This window comes from Hemiscyllium ocellatum, chromosome 43 (assembly GCF_020745735.1).
Source record: "Hemiscyllium ocellatum isolate sHemOce1 chromosome 43, sHemOce1.pat.X.cur, whole genome shotgun sequence".
In the NCBI taxonomy this organism is placed as follows: domain Eukaryota; kingdom Metazoa; phylum Chordata; class Chondrichthyes; order Orectolobiformes; family Hemiscylliidae; genus Hemiscyllium; species Hemiscyllium ocellatum.
Window position 1 is genome coordinate 19,882,278 of NC_083443.1, and position 18,936 is coordinate 19,901,213.

At 40.0% G+C, this 18,936-nt stretch overlaps 1 protein-coding gene across 1 annotated transcript in view; it reads right to left on the reverse strand.

The window, feature by feature from the left end:
- Positions 1 to 18,936, reverse strand: part of kat6b (K(lysine) acetyltransferase 6B) — a 210,042-nt gene that overhangs the window by 13,192 nt on the left and 177,914 nt on the right. The window contains exons 13-14 of the mRNA XM_060854023.1: positions 14,840 to 15,071; positions 13,458 to 13,617 (exon numbers count right to left, since the gene is read on the reverse strand). Of these exons, the coding sequence (XP_060710006.1) occupies positions 13,458 to 13,617; positions 14,840 to 15,071 (392 nt within the window). The remainder of the gene's footprint in view (positions 1 to 13,457; positions 13,618 to 14,839; positions 15,072 to 18,936) is intronic.

Consider the following 18,936-nt stretch of genomic DNA (forward strand, 5'->3'; position numbering starts at 1 on the left):
TCCAAGGAATATGATAGCTTATTATTAGCCTGATACTAATTTAAAAGGAACATTTCTGCCTTGATTTCTGGACAGCTGAAATTGATATAATTTTAAACGGAATTTCATTAAGTATAAAATGACACATCCAACTACATGAACAATGTTGTTGTCCAAAGGTTAACTGATAATCAAGTCTAGTTCAGTTTCTGGCTAACAGTAAACTCCAGGTAGTTGATGGTGAGGAATTCAGTCATGGTTATTGCCTCACTGTCAAGAGGCAAGGTTTAGATTCATTCTTGTTGGAGATGCTGATTGCCTGGTACTTTTGTGATTCAAATATTGTTTGCCACTTGTCAGCCCAGAGCTGATCATCATCCACATCTTGCTACATTTGGACATGGATTGCTTCAGTGCCCGAGTCATCACAAATTATGTTGAGCATTGTGCAATCATCAGGCAGCATGCCCACTTCTGATCTTTTGATAATAACAAAGATTACTGATAAAGCAATTGAAAATACTTGGTCATTTTGTACTCCTGCACCGAAGTCCTGGAGCTAATGTGACAGACTATCAACAATCACGATCACCTCCCTTCGTGCTAAGTATGACTCCAACCAGCGGAGAGACTCCCCCTTGAATCCCACCGACTCTAGTTTTGTTGGAGCTTCTTGATGCCACACTCAGTCAAATGCTGCATTGATGTCAAGAGCAGTCACTCTCACCTCCTCTCAGGAGTTCAGCTCTTTTGTTCATGTTTGAATCAAACACGAACGAGTGATGGATAGACTCGGAGATTCCACATCAATGGACCAAATCCACACTCTGTAGTCATGCCACATCCAATCATGAATACTGCGACCACTAAAACAACTCATCCTCCATCATGGGGAACTCAACACTTCAGTGCAAAAGGCTGAAACATTTGCAATAATCTTTAGCTGGCAGTGCTGATTATTGCTAAGCAGTTTTACTTCATAGTACTGTTAAAGACCCCTTCATAACTATACTGAAGGGGCTGTAATTAGCTTGGATTTAGTTTGTCCTGCTTTTTGTTTATTGGGTGCACTTGGGCAGTTTTCCACATTATCCAGTAGATGTGTAGGTGTACTAGAACAGTTTGACAAGCTGCACAGCAAGTTCCAGAACCCAAACCTTCAGTATTATTGCTGAAATGATCTAAAGGACCATGGCACTGGGTACTGAAAAGGCCTTCAGCCATTTCTTGATATGATAGTGATAAAATTAAGGAGGAATTAGACAGATTTTTACTTGGTAATGGGTTGAAGGGATATGGAGAGAAGACAGGAAAATGGGGGTGAGGAGCATATCAGCCATGATTGAATGGCAGAGCAGACTCACTGGGCTGAATGGTCTAATCCTGCTCCTATAGCTTATGAACTTGATATCACAAGGCTGAAGGCTGGCATCTGTGATACTGGAGTCCTTTGGAGGAGGCAGAGGGAGATCATTCGCTCAGCACTGCTGGCTAAAGAGGAGAGCAAATGATTCAGCCTTTTCTCTTGCACTGAAATATTGGCTTCCTCATTATGGAGGATGGAGCTCCTCCTCAAAAAGAGTTGTTTAATTAGTCGCAGTATTAATGATTGGATGTGGCATGACCGCACAGTATGGATTTGATCCACTGATGTGGAATCTCCTTGTTGCTGTTGGGCATGTAAGTCGTCCTATGTTGTGGCTTCACTAAGTTGACACCTTATGTTTAACCTCCTGGTGTAGTACCTGGCATGCCCTCCTGCACTCTTCATTGAACCAAAGCTGACTTGACGGTAATGATAAAGTGAGGGATATGCCAGGCAATGAGATTGCAGAACAAGTACAATTCGTCTGCTGTTGATGGCCTTCAGTGTCTCAAAAGGTGCCCAGTCTGGAGTGGTTAGATCTGTTCAAAAGCTATTCCATTTAGCATGGTGCGAGTATCATAGAACACAATGTAGGTATTCTTCACGTTTTTGTGTGATTGTCATTCTTATCAATACCATGGACACATGCTTATAATTATGCAGATTGCTGAGGATGAAGTCAAGAATGTTTCTACCTCTTGTTGGTTACTTAACCTCATATTGCAGACCCAATCTTGTGGCTATGCCTGTTTGGGCTTGACCAGTTGGTCAGTATTGGCGCTATGATAGACATTAAAGTCCCTCACCCACAGTACATTCCTCATCCTTCTACCCTCAGTGTTTCCTTCAAGTCAGGTACAAAGTGGAGGAGCACAGTGTAAGATGGCAGTGGAGTATCGGGGCTGTGTGCAGGCTTACACCAGGAACCCATCTCCTTTCCTTCTTTGTTTTACTTCGGCTTCTGCTCTTTCCTTTTGCTTGATTTTCTACTATTTTTGTTTTCTCTGGCAGGTTGGTCAGTTGCACCATCAATGGCAGGAAAGTGGGCTACATGCATAATGGCGGACAAGGCTTCTCACCAGCAATAGGAACGGCAGCAGGGAGGACGTTCTCTGGCAGAAATCCTGGTGTTTGGGGTCTGTGGCTGCAGCAGCAAGGTCATTCGCCGGCATTTGGGGTCAGTGTCTGCTGCAATGAGGTCATTCTCATTGCGTTCGGGGACGGTGGCAGCAAACCTCCTCCAGCGATTGGGGACAATGGCAGCGGACTCTTCAAATGGTGAAGCCAGCAAGGAGCCATGTGCAGCCAACCCGGGAATGGTGGCCCGGCAGAGCCTAGCCTGGAAGCAGGGTCAGAGATTCTTGGTTGCAGGCGAGTGTGGGCTCAGCTGCATCAGCAAAATGGGGCCAGCAGTGAAGAGATGGTGCCTAAAGTAGAATGACTCCAGGTTATTGGGTCCGGCGCTGGCGGCAAGGTGACAGAGGTCTCCCTGTGGCTAGATGCAGGCATGGATGGGGTCAGAAAGACTGATATTCTGAACGTTTTACTTGTTTATTTTTCTAGCTGATTCTTATGACCAATAATGAGGGACTATTTATTACTTCATTTTTCAATTATATTTTGTTTTCTAACAACTTGATTTGCATTTGTATCTGTATCCAGGTACCTTTGAACCTAAGATGTCACTGTACGTGGCAACTGTAAATTTTTCATGGTACTCATAAGAGTATGTGACAATAAAACAAATTCATTCATGGCCTGAAAGGTGGTGGTGCGGGTATGTGGTAACCAGCAAGTTTCCTTGTCCATTTTTGACCAGATACCATGAAACATCATGGGGTTAAGTGTCAATGTTGAAGATTCTCAGGACAAATCCTTCCAGACTAGAGACCACCGTGCTGCCAGCTCTGCTGGATCTGTCCTTCTGTGGGACAGGATGGTAATTGAGTTGCCTGAGACACTGTGTGTAAGATAGGATTCCTTGAGTATTACGCTGTTGCCTGACTAGTCCCCGAGACAGCTCTTCTAATTATGGCACCAGCCCTCAGGTGTTTTAAAGGTGAATTTTATAGGGTCAGCAGGACTTAATGTGTCATTTCTGGTGTCTCAGTCCGTGCCAGTTGATCTGTCTGGTTTCATTCCTTTTTGGTAACTCTTTGTTGTTTGATACAGTTCAGTAGTTTACTAGGCCATTTCAAAGGATGGTTGAAAATCAACCACAATGTTGTGGTTCTAGAGTCACATATATGCCAGATCAAATGTAATCCTTCCCTAAAGGACATTGCTGAACAGGTTTTTATGCCAAACTATACAGTCACTAACTTTTTAATTCCAGCTTTTTAAAATTAAGTTCAATATTTTGCCATCTACCATACCACTGCTTCTCCCTAGTAATACTTTTGAAATTAAATATGTGATGATTTACATGCTGCTTAAGGGTTAGCCTACTTAAAGTTGACAATCTTAAATGGTTATACTGTTCACTGGAGATTATGGGATGTAAAACTTGTGAAGGAGAAGACTGTTATTTACACAGGTTAAAGTCCTTGTCAGACCTATTCACAAATTATATAGGAACTCAGAAGTTTAAATACACAACGAAATAGTCAATGCTCAAAAATACAATAAAAATAAAACCATCCAGAGGCAGCTTTTGGAACAACAAATCATGCAGAGCCAAACAGGAAACATGGATGAAACAATCAGTTTTGTCTGTTGATGGACTTCTAAAAAAGTGTTACTTGGATGCTTAGAATTCCAATTCATCAATGGTGCTCAGATACCTTTGGCAATGTTAAACCTTAGCAGCTGAACTGTGATTTATACTGTGAGATTCCTTTCATGTTGTACCCATTTCTTTTCAAGTAAATAAACTGAGTAATCAACAGCTTTGTCACTTTGGGAGGTGAGGCATTAAGTCTGGATATTGTCATTGCCCAAATGACATTTTGCTCCAATAATGAGTTCCTCTAATGGCTTAGTAAATCTGACAGAATAGAATAGTCTACTATATCACTATCATTCTGCATATATTAAGTATTTCGGAAAAGCAGTTCTAGCTACCAAAGCACTTTCGGCTTGATTGGTTTCTGAACAAAGAATTTACTGGTTTTCTAATGACAGTGTCTGCAGTCTTTACATTTTCAGTTTTGATCAAAGGAACCAGCTGCCATCTTAATTCCAGCTAAAAAAAATTAACAAATACAATGTTTCTGTCCTTTTCTCATAATCACAAAATCTATATTTGCTTCAGGATACCTGACAGCTGGGTGGATATAATACAACCAGGGACTGTACAAGTAAGATGCTAGTTGTTAATGCAGGTGTTACAGAAATAATCAAATTGATTGAAGTGTCTTCATATGATCTTACTTAGGTTTGACTATTTTTTTATTTATGCACAGGATCACTGGCTAGGCCAGCATTTAGAGCTCATCATCAATTGCCTTGGAGAACATGGCGGCATTTTTATTTTAAGGGGGGCACGATGGCACAGTGATTAGCATTGCTGCCTCAAAGCACCAGAGACCCGGGTCAATTCCTGCCTCAGGCAACTGTCTGTGTGGAGTTTGCACATTCTCCCAGTGTCTGCGTGGGTCTCCTCTGGGTGCTCCGGTTTCCTCCCACAGTCCAAAGATGTGCGGGTCAGGTGAATTGGCCATGCTAAATTGCCCATAGTGTTTGGTGAAGGGGTAAATGTAAGGGAATGGGTCTGGGTGGGTTGCTCTTTGAAGGGACTGTGTGGACTTGTAGGGCCGAAGAGCCTGTTTCCACACTGTAAGTAATCTAATCTAAACTGACCTGGTGTTGTGTGATTTTTAGCTGAGCTGTCTCTTGAACTGTTCTGGTCTTTGGGAATAGGTACATACACGTGCCATTAAGGATGGCGTTCTAGGATTTTGACTCAGCACAATGGTGATAGAAATCCAAGTCATGGCGACATGTGACAGGGTGGGGACTTTCAGCTGGTTGTATTCCCATGCATCTGCCGCTATTATCCTTATAGGTAGTAGGGGTAGCAATTTAGAATGTGCTGTTGGAGGAGTTTTAGAGAATTGCTGCAGTGCATCTCATAGATGGTACACACTGCAATTACTGGATTGGTGGTGAAGATGTGTCAAATAATAGCCTGCTTTGTCCTGGATAGCTTTGGACTTCTTGAGGGCTGCTGCACATTCACTCATTCAGACAAGTGACGACTCACATCACACTCCTGTCTTGGGCCATGCCAGTGGAAAACAGGTTTAGGGAGTTAGGAACCGAATTACATAGATCTAATTGTTGATCGCCATGATCATCTATAAGCAACACCACCAACCTTTGATTTTTATAGGGAAATGGGCTAAATCAAATAGTCAGTAAAACATTAGTAAAATATCCAGTATACTAAGAAGGCATTTGACTGGTTCAACTACCATAAACCAGCAGCCATAATAACAAATAGATAAAACTGCAGCATCTTATTGGATAAGATCAGCTAAAATCCCTGAATCTCATAATAAAAACAAAATTGAGTTATTGTCACCATAAATCACAAATTTTGCCTTCACTCTTCCTATTGTTGTTTGGTATAATAATGCATTTTATTCATCTGGGACAGACTAAGGCTGTACAAAATATGTTTGTTTAAACAGCGCGTGGGTGCATCACTATATTGAGTTTGCAATGTCTCTTGGAAAATTCTTCCATTCGCTCTTGCTATTCAGCAGTTGGTATATGATCAACAACAACAATGAGCATTTAGATAGTACCATCATGTAATAAAACATCTAAGGTGTTACCAAACAAAATTTGACACTGAACTACATAAGGGCATAGGAGGACAGATGACCAATAGTTTCGCCAGCCAATTATGTTTTGAGAAGCTGCTTAAAAGGACTAACAGGAGGAAAAGAAATATAAAAAGCAAATTCCAGAGTTCCTATTCAGCTTGATGAATGCACAGTCACTAATGGTGGAATGATCAAGGATGTCCAAGAGGGTGTGTAGAGCTGAAGGAAACTACAGAGATAGGAGGCATTCAGACAACCAAGAATATGAAATTGAAAGTGAGAACTTCTAAATCAAAATGCTGCATGACCAAGAATAGAAGATAATATGATACAGATTTCATGGCAGAGTTTGAGATTCTTTTATTTACTCACAGGAAATGGACAGTGTTTCTGCACTAGGCAATTGCACCACTCTTATACTAACATCAAATAATTTGGGTCCATCAGTGATGTGGTGAGACATTTAGACAGGGTATCCTGACTCAATTTTCATTTGTATATACATAGAAGTACAAATCTTGTTGTAAAATGACAGCAATCTGCTAGAGTGTTTGGAAATTAGAAAAATCCTTTAAAAAGCCAATGTTTGTAGCAGACTACAGCTTCAGATGAGGGTAGATGGAGGTTAAGTATAAATTTAGAATCAAACAATCTGTCAGCTGGAGAGCTAACCAATTGACAAATCACCTCTGAAGTAGCAGATGCATTTTGCAGTTTTTCTCAACATTTCTATTAATTGCTGCCTGAAGAAGAAGAATTCAAAGTCATATAGTTGACAGTTTGTCTTCAATTCGGCAAAACTACCAGAACTTAACTTACATCGCACCTTTAATATAACAGTCCTAGACTTTGTAGAGGTGTTATGGAACATTTGTTGCTGAGTTCTTAACACCTGATCTAAACAAAAATCCCTGAAAAGGTTTCTTAAAGTGAAGCTCAGTTGTGAGGTAGCTACAGGAAGAAGCTAGCACACTCCCAGTTTAACAGTTGAAGTCAAAAGTGAGTTAAACCCACTAAGGTATTACATATAGAGACTAGTTTAACTAGTATATGAATGATGTTTTGGGAATTGTACCAAACAGTAGCGTCTTAGGTGCAGTACAAAAGCCACTTTATTTCTTTTCAAATTATACAGGAGCATTTTGGAATTACTGGGTGTTAAAAATTCTTCTATGTTCTTCCATTTTGTTAATAAAAGCAAAACCTGCAGCATTGTGCGCTTATGCTTCAGTGAGAGACGTCTTTGTTAAAAGAAAAACAATAAAAATATGATCCATCAAGCCAGGTTCCTGACTAGAATTGGACTTGTACTGTAATAACACCTGTTGGGATCATAACAAAATCGTAACCTAATGGCTGCTCTGCAATGATGCCAAATCCTCTGTCTTTGTCAATTTAATGTTCCTCTTTTCCAGAACACCCCACCATTTAGTTCTTTACACAGTCTGTTATTTTATTTGCTTAGGCATGCTAGTCTTGTAGTTTCATCAGGTTGACACATATCCAGAGCTGTTCCTGGAACGGTCTTCTTGTACTCTTCACTGAACCTGGGTTGAATTCTTGGATTAATGGTAATGGAAAAATAAGGAATATGTTGGGCCATGATGTAACAGGATATGGATGAAGACAATTTTACTGCTGCTGATCTTGTGGTGGCCAGATTTGAGCTGTTAGATCTATTCTATACTGTCTCACTGTGGTACTGCCACACGGCATAATTGAAAGTTTGCTCAATGCAAAGGCAGTACTTCATCTAAACAAGAACTGTACAGCTGTCAACTCTACCTTTCCTGTTATGGACAGATGCATCTGCAACAGAAAGCACAAGATTTAATAGGTTTGTTCCTCTTGTTGGGTGCAAGCCCAATATGGTAGATAAATTCAAGACTCGCCACATTGTTTAGTAATGCCTTTGAGTCAGTCACTTTTGATTATGGGCAGTAAAGTTCCCAGAATTGAAACTATGTCATAATCTTCCTCAATATTTTCACTATGTGGCATTTAACCTGGAGGAGTATTGACTCAACAGTTGACAGAGGGCACTATCAGTTAGATGGTTTTCTTGTCTATGTTTCATCTGATGCCATGAGATAATATTGAGGATTATCAGGACAACTCCCTCCCAACAGTATAACATCTGCGAACAAAAAGTTGGGAAAGTTATCAAAAGCCACCAGTCTTTTTACATATCTTACATATGCTCTCAACTCCAACCATATGAGACAGTGATACTGAAAGTAATTGGGTCTGGTACTATGATCACAATACTGGGGATTTATGGAGAGATGGTGGTATAGCAGTAATGCCATTGGACTAATGGCTGGGAAGTATAGATCAGTAAGCCTAACGTCTGTGGCAGGTAAGTTACTTGAGAAGATTCTGAGAGATAAGATATATGTGTATTTGGAAAGACAGAATTTGATTAGGAGTAGTCGGCACGGCTTTGTGAGTGGGAGGTGATGCGTCACAAATTTGTTTGTTTCTTTGATAATGTGACTAGGAAGGTTGACAGGGGCAGAATGGTAGATGTAGTCTATATGGATTTCAGTAAGGCCTTTGATAAGTTCCACATGGGAAGCTGTTCTGGAAGGTTAGTTTGCATGGAATCCAGGAGGGGCTGGCAATTTGGATACAAAACTGGCTTGATGTTAGGAAGCAGAGGGTGATAGTGGAAGGGTGCTGTCGGACTGGAGGCCTGTGACTAATAGAGTGCCTTAGGGGTCAGTGCTGGACCTGTTACTGTTTGTTATCTATGTGAATCATTTGGATGAGAATGTACAAGGCATGATTAGGAAGTTTGCTGATGAGTCACCATTAGACTAGCTTTTAACACTATTTATTTAATTCAAATTTTGTCATCACAACGTAGGATTCAATCCATGAACTCAAAACATTAGTCTGGAATTCTGGGCCTCTGTAGTCATAAGAGTCCTACAGCACAGAGACAGGCCCTTTGGCCCAAACTGGTCCATACCGACCAAAATGTTCCTCCACACTAACTCTATTTCCCTGCACTTGCTTATATCCTTCTAATCTTTTCCTATCCATGTATTTGTCCAAGTGCCTTTCAAATGTTGTGAGTGTATCTGCCTCAACCACTTCTGCTGGCAGCTCATTCCATATGCAGACTACCCTCTGTGTAAAAAAGATGCCCCTCAGGTTCCCTTTTATGCTTTCCTCTCTAACATCAAACTAATGCCCTCTACTCCTCGATTCCCCGACTTTGGGAAGAAGACTGAGTGCATTCCCCCTATGCATGCCTCTCATGACCTTATGCACTTCTATAAGATCCCCCTCGGTCTCCTACGCTTTAAAGTAAAAAGTCCTAGCTTGTCCAACCTCTCCCTATAACTCAGACCATTGAGTCCAGGAAACATCCTTGTAAATTTCTTCTGTACTCTGTCCAGTATAATAACATCCTTCCTATATCAAGGTAACCAAAACTGAACACAATACTCCAAGTGTGGCCTCACATCGTGTACAAACTGCAACATAACTTCCCAACTTCATCAGGGTGATTTGGAGATGCCGGTGTTGGACTGGGGTGTACGAAGTTAAAAATCACACAACACCAGGTTATAGTCAAACAGGTTTAATTGGAAGCACAATAGCTTTTGGAGCGACGCTCCTTCATCAGGTGATAATGGAGGGCTCAACCCTAACAGAATTTATAGCAAAAATTTACAGTGTGATGTAACTGAAGTTATACATGAAAAATTGATTGTCTGTTAAGCCTTTCAACTTTTGAATACAGTGATAGTTTCACTTCTTTCATGTGTAAATCACAAAGCCTTTTTTTTTAAAAAAAGTTGCATTCTCGGGTTAGCTGTTAACAATGGTGATAGCTAAACAATATGTTGAAAGTGTTGGCCCCCTGTGTTCTCTGTCTATGCCATGATGTTTAGATTGATTCTAATCTAAAAAGTGAGATAACAGAGTTTTACATAAATTCATGCAGTTTTTGAGCTCAGAGTTCTACAGTAATGCATGCAGTTTTTGAACAAAGTACAATATAACTCTGCAAGTACAAATTCACCCCACAAAATATATGTGTGCATGTGGGTCTTTGTCTGTCTGTGTGTTGTGAGTGTGAGAAAGTGTATGTATGTGTGTGTAGTGAGTGCAGAGTGTCTTAAGTCTGTGAGGGGGTGCATGTGTGACTATAAGGGTGTGCGTGGGTGTCTGTGTGCGCGTCTGTGTGGGTATGTGTGTATAGGAGTGTGTGTGTCCGTGTGAGTAAGCGTATGGGTGTGTGTGTATAGTGCAATGGTGGTCACCTGTAATGTGATATGAACCCAAGGTCCCGGTTGAGGCCCTCCCTATGGGTACTGAACTTAGCTATCAGCCTCTGCTCGGCCACTTTTCTCTGCTGCCTGTCCTGAAGTCCACCTTGGAGGATGGTCACCTGAAGGTCCGAGGCTGAATGTCCTGGACCACTGAAGTGTTCTCCGACTGGGAGAGAACCCTCCTGTCTGTTGATCATCAGGATGGGCATTGAGTATGGAAGGCCAGTGTGCCAAAAGCCTCCTTCACTGCTTTGTCTACCTGTGACTCCACTTTAAGAGAACTGTCAACCTGAACTCCAAGATCCCTCTGTTCCACTACACTCCTTAAGAGCCTACCATTCACCATTAAACTTCCACCATGACTTTCCAAAATGCAAGATCTCACACTTATCTATGTCAAACTCCATTTCCTATTCCTTGGCCCATTTCCTCAGCTGATCAAGGTCCTGTTGCAATTTCTGATAACCTTCCTCACTGTCCGCGATACCACCTATTTTTGCGTCATCAGCAAACTTCCTAATCATGCCTTGTACATTCTCATACAAATTATTGATACAGATAATAAACAGCAATGGGTCCAGCACTGACCCCTGACATACTCCACTAGTCACAGGCCTCCAGTCTGACAAGCATCCTTCCACTATTACCCTCTGCTTCCTACCATCAAGCCAATTTTGTATCCAATTTGCCAGCTTCCCCTGGATTCCATGTGGTTTAACCTTTCAGAGTAGCCTATTATGTGGAACCTTATCAAAGTCCTTCCTGAAATCATATACACTACGTCTACCACCCTGCTCTCGTCAACATTCCTAGTCACTCCATTAAAGAACTCTTACAAATTTGTGAGGCATGATCTCCCACTCACAAAGCCATGCTGACTACTCTTGATCAAACCATGTCTTTCCAAATGTATATACATCTTACCCTCAGAATATTTTCAAGTAATGTACAGATTTTAAGCTCTCTGGTCTATAGTTCTCAGGCTTTTTGTTGCAGTCCTTTTGAATAGTGGCACAACATTCGTTACCCAACAGTCTTCCAGAATCTCACCCATGGCTAGTGATGCAAAATATGGTTAGGGCTTTTGTGGAGCACTGGTAGTGCCCCCATCTCTGAGACAGGAGGTGTGGGTGGATGTCCCACCAGCTCCAAAGATGTGCAGTAACATCGATAAGTTTCTTAGAAAACATCGCATAGAGACACTATCACTGTGCCATAAGATTCCCCTCCAGAATATCTATAAATTAACATTAGACATACAAGGAATGGAGCACAGATTGAATGATTGCTTGAGCAAAGGAGACACAGAGCCATGAGCTGTGGAGGAAGTTGTTAGATCTGACTACCTCCCTCTCTTCTGTGGTTGCACCTAAGCCTGGTTGTCCTTGGAAAGGGAGCTTACTATGTTCATTGGCAAGCTTGAGGCATTCCACAAGTGGTGGGCACCACAGTGGCCTGGAGATATATAGATATTTTTAGCCATGTTGTTCAGACATGTTATGATACACCTACGCGTCAGGCAGGACTTGAGTACAGTCCTTCAGACTCAGGAGGTAGGTACACTACCACTACACCACATGACTGGAAAACTTGTGGCCTTCTGCGACACTGTGCACCACTGTCCAAGCATTACTGTATGGTTCACACTGAGAATAAAACTAAAACTGAATGAAGGCTGACTCTTGATCTCTGGTTTCCCCAAGTGACTGTCAGAAGTTTAACACTATCGTGTTTGGGAAGTTAAAGGAATATGAAGATTGCTACATCCCCTGGTTTCACATCGAAGAAACTGGAGAAAGTGCTCCCACGTACAATAACTTGAAGGACAATACATTGTGCACAGCAAGGTAACACCAGCAGCAATGGGGTGAATGGGAAAATCTTATTTCTGTGTGACTGCACAGAACTGCATAGGACACTGAACAAACTCACTAATCTTATCCAAATCGTGATCTTTAATATAGAACTGAACCAACATACATCAGGGGAACTCGATTTCACAGCTCATTAAAAGGACCATACCTTTGGTGAATGAACATTCCCTGAAGTCTCTGAAATCCATTTTGCTAACAACAGGCAGATATTCTTGTAGACATGGCAAATGTTTGGTCATTCTGCTGAATTTTAACAATCTTTTAAACATTACTTATATATCAAACAGTTTGGTCTTGAGAACAATTTAAGCGACTGTCAGACATCTACAAGTGTGAAACACAACTGAATTTTAAATATAATAATCTTGCTTTCCTTGGAGGAGTACATGAAAATAGTGATCTATGAACAAATTTGTATATTGTGTCCTTTACCCACAAAAATAATGGAAACCATGGAGGAATACAGTGATCTCAAACCAGGTTTACTTTCATGATACTTGGATTGTCTAAGATTTCAACATACAGTACAGAGAAATTCTCTCTCACACGACATCAGCTTTTATCATACAAGCTCTAGGGGAGGAGTCTCAATATTAGACGGTAAGTGGGATATGTTCAATCCAGAAATCTTGCTTCCTCCTTCTCTACATTACAATTGCTCGGGCTAGCCACTAACCGGTTTTTAAATCCTACCTTTGAATTTTTGACATATGAAGTTAGTTATTCTGGTTTCCTGGATGAAGATAAGGTCTTAGGACATTGGATTCCCCTGGTCCAATCGAATAAGGAACATTGCTACATTTTTGATGAATTATTGACCTGCAATTTAGGGCCCCACTTTAATTCTGCTTTCTTCCCTCAGATGTTGCCTGACCTAGTGAATATTTTCAGTGTTTTCTGCTTTTACTGACTTCTTCGTGTCTGCATCCAGACCTTGATACCACGCTCAACTATATATTTAATATTCATGATAGCCCACTGTTGCCAAAATATTATTCATATGGATTTTACAAAAAATATATTCTGCTGCAGAATATTAAAGCAGTCAAACAACATTTTTTAATATGGTAATTGAAAATTCCGAAGAAAAAGTTAGTTAAAGTTGTTCAAAATAGAACTAAACAAGAGGAGCAACCAAATCCATTTCAGTGAAAATACCCAAACTGCTAAAAACACTTACCTCTTTTTCAGCCTCCATTTCCTCTTCTGAAACAGCAGCACTGGACACTACCAATGGAGTCCACCTCAGGCTTTCTTGGTCCACTTCATTAACACGCGGATTGGAATGCAACTTTCCTACATGCTCCTGAATCAGTTTGTGCCTTCGAATTATAACAAATCTACAAAACAAAGATGTATTTAGTTTGTGTTATTGCTGCTGGTTTTGTTGATTCTTCAAAGGATTCACCAAATACTTGTTTCATTTATGCTACCAGCGCATGTGTTACCTGATTAAGGACTGCTTTTTGTAACAAGAAATGTTAGTAGTGAACATTTCACTCTATTCTCAAAATAGTAATCAGAATGACAGGTAATTACATTATTTCACATTCCTTAGCTCATATGCAAAAAATGAACATTCTTTTACAAAAGCAAAATACCCTGCGTACTGAAATCTGAAGCAAAAGCAGAAAATGCTGGAGAAACTCAGCAAGTCTAGCAGCATCTGTGGAGAGAGAAACAAAGTTAACGTTTCAAATCCAATGACTTCTTCAGAATTCGGTTCCCCTCCCTAGCTAAAACTACTGGGTTCTCTTATATGCTTGAAATATTGAGATTGCAATACCATGACCTTGCACTGTCAGAAGTTCTGTGAAGTAAGTTTTCTTTAAAGGTAACCAGTTAATCCTATGATGAACGATTGTAACCAAAAATTACATTATATTTGAAATGTAATTTTACAATAATGGATGAACATTATCACAAAATAATTAAAACAGAAATTGCTAGGAACACTCAGATGGTCAGGCAGCAACTATGGAGACAGAAACACAACTAATGCTTCAAGTTGACGGCATTTCATCAGAACTCCATCAAATATGAAGAGCTTGCATATTAGGTTATAAAAGTTCACCTGGAATACCCAACTGCTACAGAAGAGTCGCATTATCAGGTATGTAGAGAAATTGCTTTGTCATTTCCTACGAAACACTTCAACAGACTTCACAGACAATGCTTTTATACTGCACTCAGGCTATGTTTTTTTTTGCCATGTTGTTTGCCTGGCTTGAGGCTCAAGTTACCAGATATTATAAAACATCCTGTAAGTAAATTTGTTAGGACTCACTGAGGTTAAATTTTACAAAATGAAATTTTGAGTAATTGTTCAAAACACTAAAATAGGCTGTTGAAAATTTCATCAGTAAAAAGGTAAAATGTCAGTTCATTTGTTATGTAATTGAGGTTACAGCGTTTTACCAAGAGGGACACCACTGAACAGCAAGTAATTCATAGGATTGAGATCAATTGATGGACCTAAAAAAGATTCTAGCAAATTGATACAATCATGCATAATTTGTCAAAACTAATGTCTTCGCTTTATACTTTAAACATGATACTTACTTGCAATGTCGCTTGTCAATCATCTTTAGCTGCTGCAGGGTCATTGCAATGTCATGTGGGCACATCCCTGTTTCTCTGCTAATACCCTTTATACTGATATGCTTGTCCTGATGCCGCTGTAGGTATTCTAGTATTACACTCTTCCAGTACGCCAGGTATGAAAGCCGTCCTAGGTCAGACAGGGGCTTTTCAGGTGAACCTGCCTGTCCTTCCTGCCTTGAAAGTAAGTAGCCTATATACAGATCAGAGAAAATGCTGTTAAAAAGAACAGAGAAATGAGAACATCTAATCTATTTTGTTATTTCGATCCATATAGTAGATGAACTCACATTACTTTTTTCAGTTTGAGGTAACCTACACAGGCCATGTTATATTGTTATATTGTTTGTTACACCATATGTTGGATTTGAAACCTTCAGGAAATGATTAAGTCTTTGGGCTCCTGTCCAGCAGAGTGTTTCAGGTCCAATAAAGTGTTGAGAAAAAAAAATTATAATATGATAGAAACAGAAAAACAGAGTCAGAGATGTACAGCACGGAAACAGAACCTTCAGTCCAACTCATCCATGCCGACCAGATATCCCAACCCAATCTAGTCCCACCTGCCAGCACCCAGCTCATATCCCTCCAAACCCTTCCTATTCATATACCCATCCAGACGCCTCTTAAATGTTGCAATTGTACTAGCCCCCACCACTTCCTGTCGCAGCTCATTTCATACGTGTACCACCCTCTGCGTGAACATGTTGCCCCTTAGTTCTCTTTTATATCTTCCCCTAAACCTATGCCCTCTAGTTCTGGACTCCCCCACCCCAGGGAAACAACTTGGTCTATTTATTCTATCTATGCCCCTCATGATTTTATAAACCTCTATAAGGTCACCCCTCAGCCTCTGAGGCTTCAGGGAAAACAGCCCTACCCTGTACAACCTCTCCCGATAGCTCAAATCCTCCAACACTGGCAACAGAAATCTTTTCTGAACCCGTTCAATGTTCACAACATCTTTCCGATAGGAAGGAGACCAGAACTGCATGCAATATTCCAACAGTGGCCTAATCAATGTCCTGTACAGCCATAACATGACCTCCCAACTCCTGCACTCAATACTCTGATCAATAAAGGAAAGCATACCAAACACCTTCTTCACTATCCTATCTACCTGCGACTCCACTTTCAAGGAGCTATGAACCTGCACTCCAAGGTCTCTTTGTTCAGCAACACTGCCAAGAACCTTATCATTAAGTGTGTAAGTCTTGCTAAGATTTGCTTTCCCAAAATGCAGCACCTTGCATTTATCTGAATTAAACTCCATCTGATCAAGATCCCGTTATAATCTGAGGTAACCTTCTTCGCTGCCCACTACACTTCCAATTTTGGTGTCATCCAAACTATACCTCTTATGCTTGCATCCAAATCATTTATATAAATGATGAAAAGTAGTGGACCCAGCACCGATCCTTGTGGCACTTCACTGGTCACAGGCCTCCAGTCTGAAAAACAACCCTCCACCACCATCCTGTTTTCTGCCTCTGAGCCAGTTCTATATCCAAATGGTTAGTTCTCCCTGTATTCCATAAGATCTAACCTTGTTTTACAAGTGAACATTCTTCTGTAGAACACACAATGTACTTCCAGTTTTACTATGAACTATACATAGTTATTATTTAGCCTGATGGCTGATCATTTGCTGGCTTTTAATCACTTGAGGGAGTGCAGCGTAGGTTCATGAGGTTAATTCCCGGAATGGCGGGACTATCTTACGCTGAAAGATTGGAGTGACTGGGCTTGTATAGCTTGAGTTTAGAAGGCTGAGAGGGGATCTGATTGAGACGTATAAGGTTATTAAAGGATTGGACACTCTGGAGGCAGGAAGCATGTTTCCGCTGATGGGTGAGTCCCAAATCAGAGGACACAGTTAAAATTAAGGGGTAGGCTATTTAGAACAGAGTTGAGGAGAAACTTCTTCACCCAGGGAGTGGTGGGTGTATGGAATGCTCTGCCCCAAAAGGCTGTGGAGGCCAAGTCTCTGGAAACTTTCAAGAAGGAGTTGGACAGAGCTCTTAAGGATAGTGGAATCAAGAGTTATGGGGATAAGGTAGGAACAGGATACTGATTGAGGATGATCAGCCATGATCATAATGAATGGTGGTGCTGGCTCGAAAGGCAGAATGGCCTACTCCTGCACCTATTGTCTATAATTTGTGAAAAGCAGTGATCAATGATATCAACTAGAAGAAAGATTGCAATGAGTCAATGTGGGGGATGAGGAAGGAGAATTGAAGGTGCTCTTACTATTAATTATTGCTGTAAGTGAATTAGCCCAGCAGGAGTAGGCAAGAGGAAACAGTGAGAAACACAGACACGATTATTTTAAAGGAAACTAAAAGAAATTGCTGGAAGATGTTCACTATAATTTAGAGATTCATAAGTAGCTCATAACTTTACCATAAGGCATGACTTAGTCTTTTTAGACAGCTCACTGTGCAAGAGACACTGGAACTGCCTGTACTTTACAATTAATAAAAATCCATTCTCAACAATTATTGGAAATTGGCATCTGTCACCATTTGGAAAATGCAAGAAATAACCAGTAGTAGCTTCCACCGACTAACCTTGTATATACATCAATGCCTACGTAATTGCAAAGTAATAGAACACTTTTAAAAGCTTCAAAATAATTTGAATGTAGAGGTAACAAGAGAATAAAATAAGGATATAAACAAACTGGTCGAAGGAGTCAGGCTCTCTATCCAACTTTTCAGATGATACCAATTCTAGGCATAATAAAATCTGGAGAAGAGCAGAAAACTGCAAAACAGTATAGATTGCTAGTGAGCAAAACTGTAAGAGTTCAATGAGGAGGAATGCAAAGTTATCTATTTTAGAACAGAAAAAGGAAAATTGGAAACTTTTCTCAATAAGGAGAAACTAGGTGATTTTTAAAATTTATTTTCTGGATGCGGCTGTTGCTGGCAATACCAGCACTTTTTGTGTATCTTTAGTTGCCCTTAGTTAATGCAGGTGAGCCAACCCTGAATCAGTGCAGTCTGCAGGGTGGAGGTACTAATTAATAATGTCAGGTTAGATATTCTAGGATTTTGACTCTGTGGCATATAAGATATGGTAGCATAGGTCTAAATCAAATCAAGGTGCCTTACTAGGAAGGAGAACTTGAAGATGGTGCTCTTCTCATGAACATGCTCTTTCTATTCTTGAAGGTTGAGAGTTTTGGGAAATACTAGAGAAGGCTGCTTGTAATTTAATTTTCTCTTTCTACTTGATTCACTTTGTTTATCTAATCATAATCCTTTATTGTAAACATTTTTACTCTCCTTTATATGTTAATTTACTGTCTTTATGTTCTTTGTTCTTCTTCCGTTATCAGAATAGAAAATGATGTAGGGCATTATAGTATGGAACAAGGTAGAAATATTATTGTAGGAACGAAAATATATTTTGGGGATGGGGAGCAGAACAAGTAGTAGCTGGTTTCAGAATAGAAACATCTCTGATCATATTGTGAACTCAGTAAGTTGTTAAAGGATAAACATAACTAAGATAATGAACATGACAATACTACAACTGTTGGCAAGCAGAAATTGAAAGAATAGCGAGCAAACTATGAAATGCTAACAAATTTTGTGACCATTTAAAATCCAACGGCATTAATTCAAGAGATATCAGCCTGATTCTGCTCTGAAATGTCTATTTCTGAGAAGAAACAATTAGCTACACTGACTGACTTGGAATTGTGAACTTCATTTTAGGTTAAAAGAAATGAATTTTGTTTTTTTTAAAAACCTGTATTTTTTTTTAGAAGCAGCTTTATTAAAGTGTACAGAAATGCAAGTAGTTGTTCATAGAGGAAGTGTACTTTAGGAACCTGTCAATATTTCTATTAAAGTAAACAAAATAATGCATTAATTTCTGCAATGCCAAATCACTCTTCCATTGAGCAAATATAATTGTACTTACATCAACTTATGTTACAATGCACGGTATACATATAAATATACAATTCATTAATGCTGTATCAAAACTCTGACAATAGTCTTTTGTAAAGTACTATTATACAAAGATTGAACATAATTCTACCA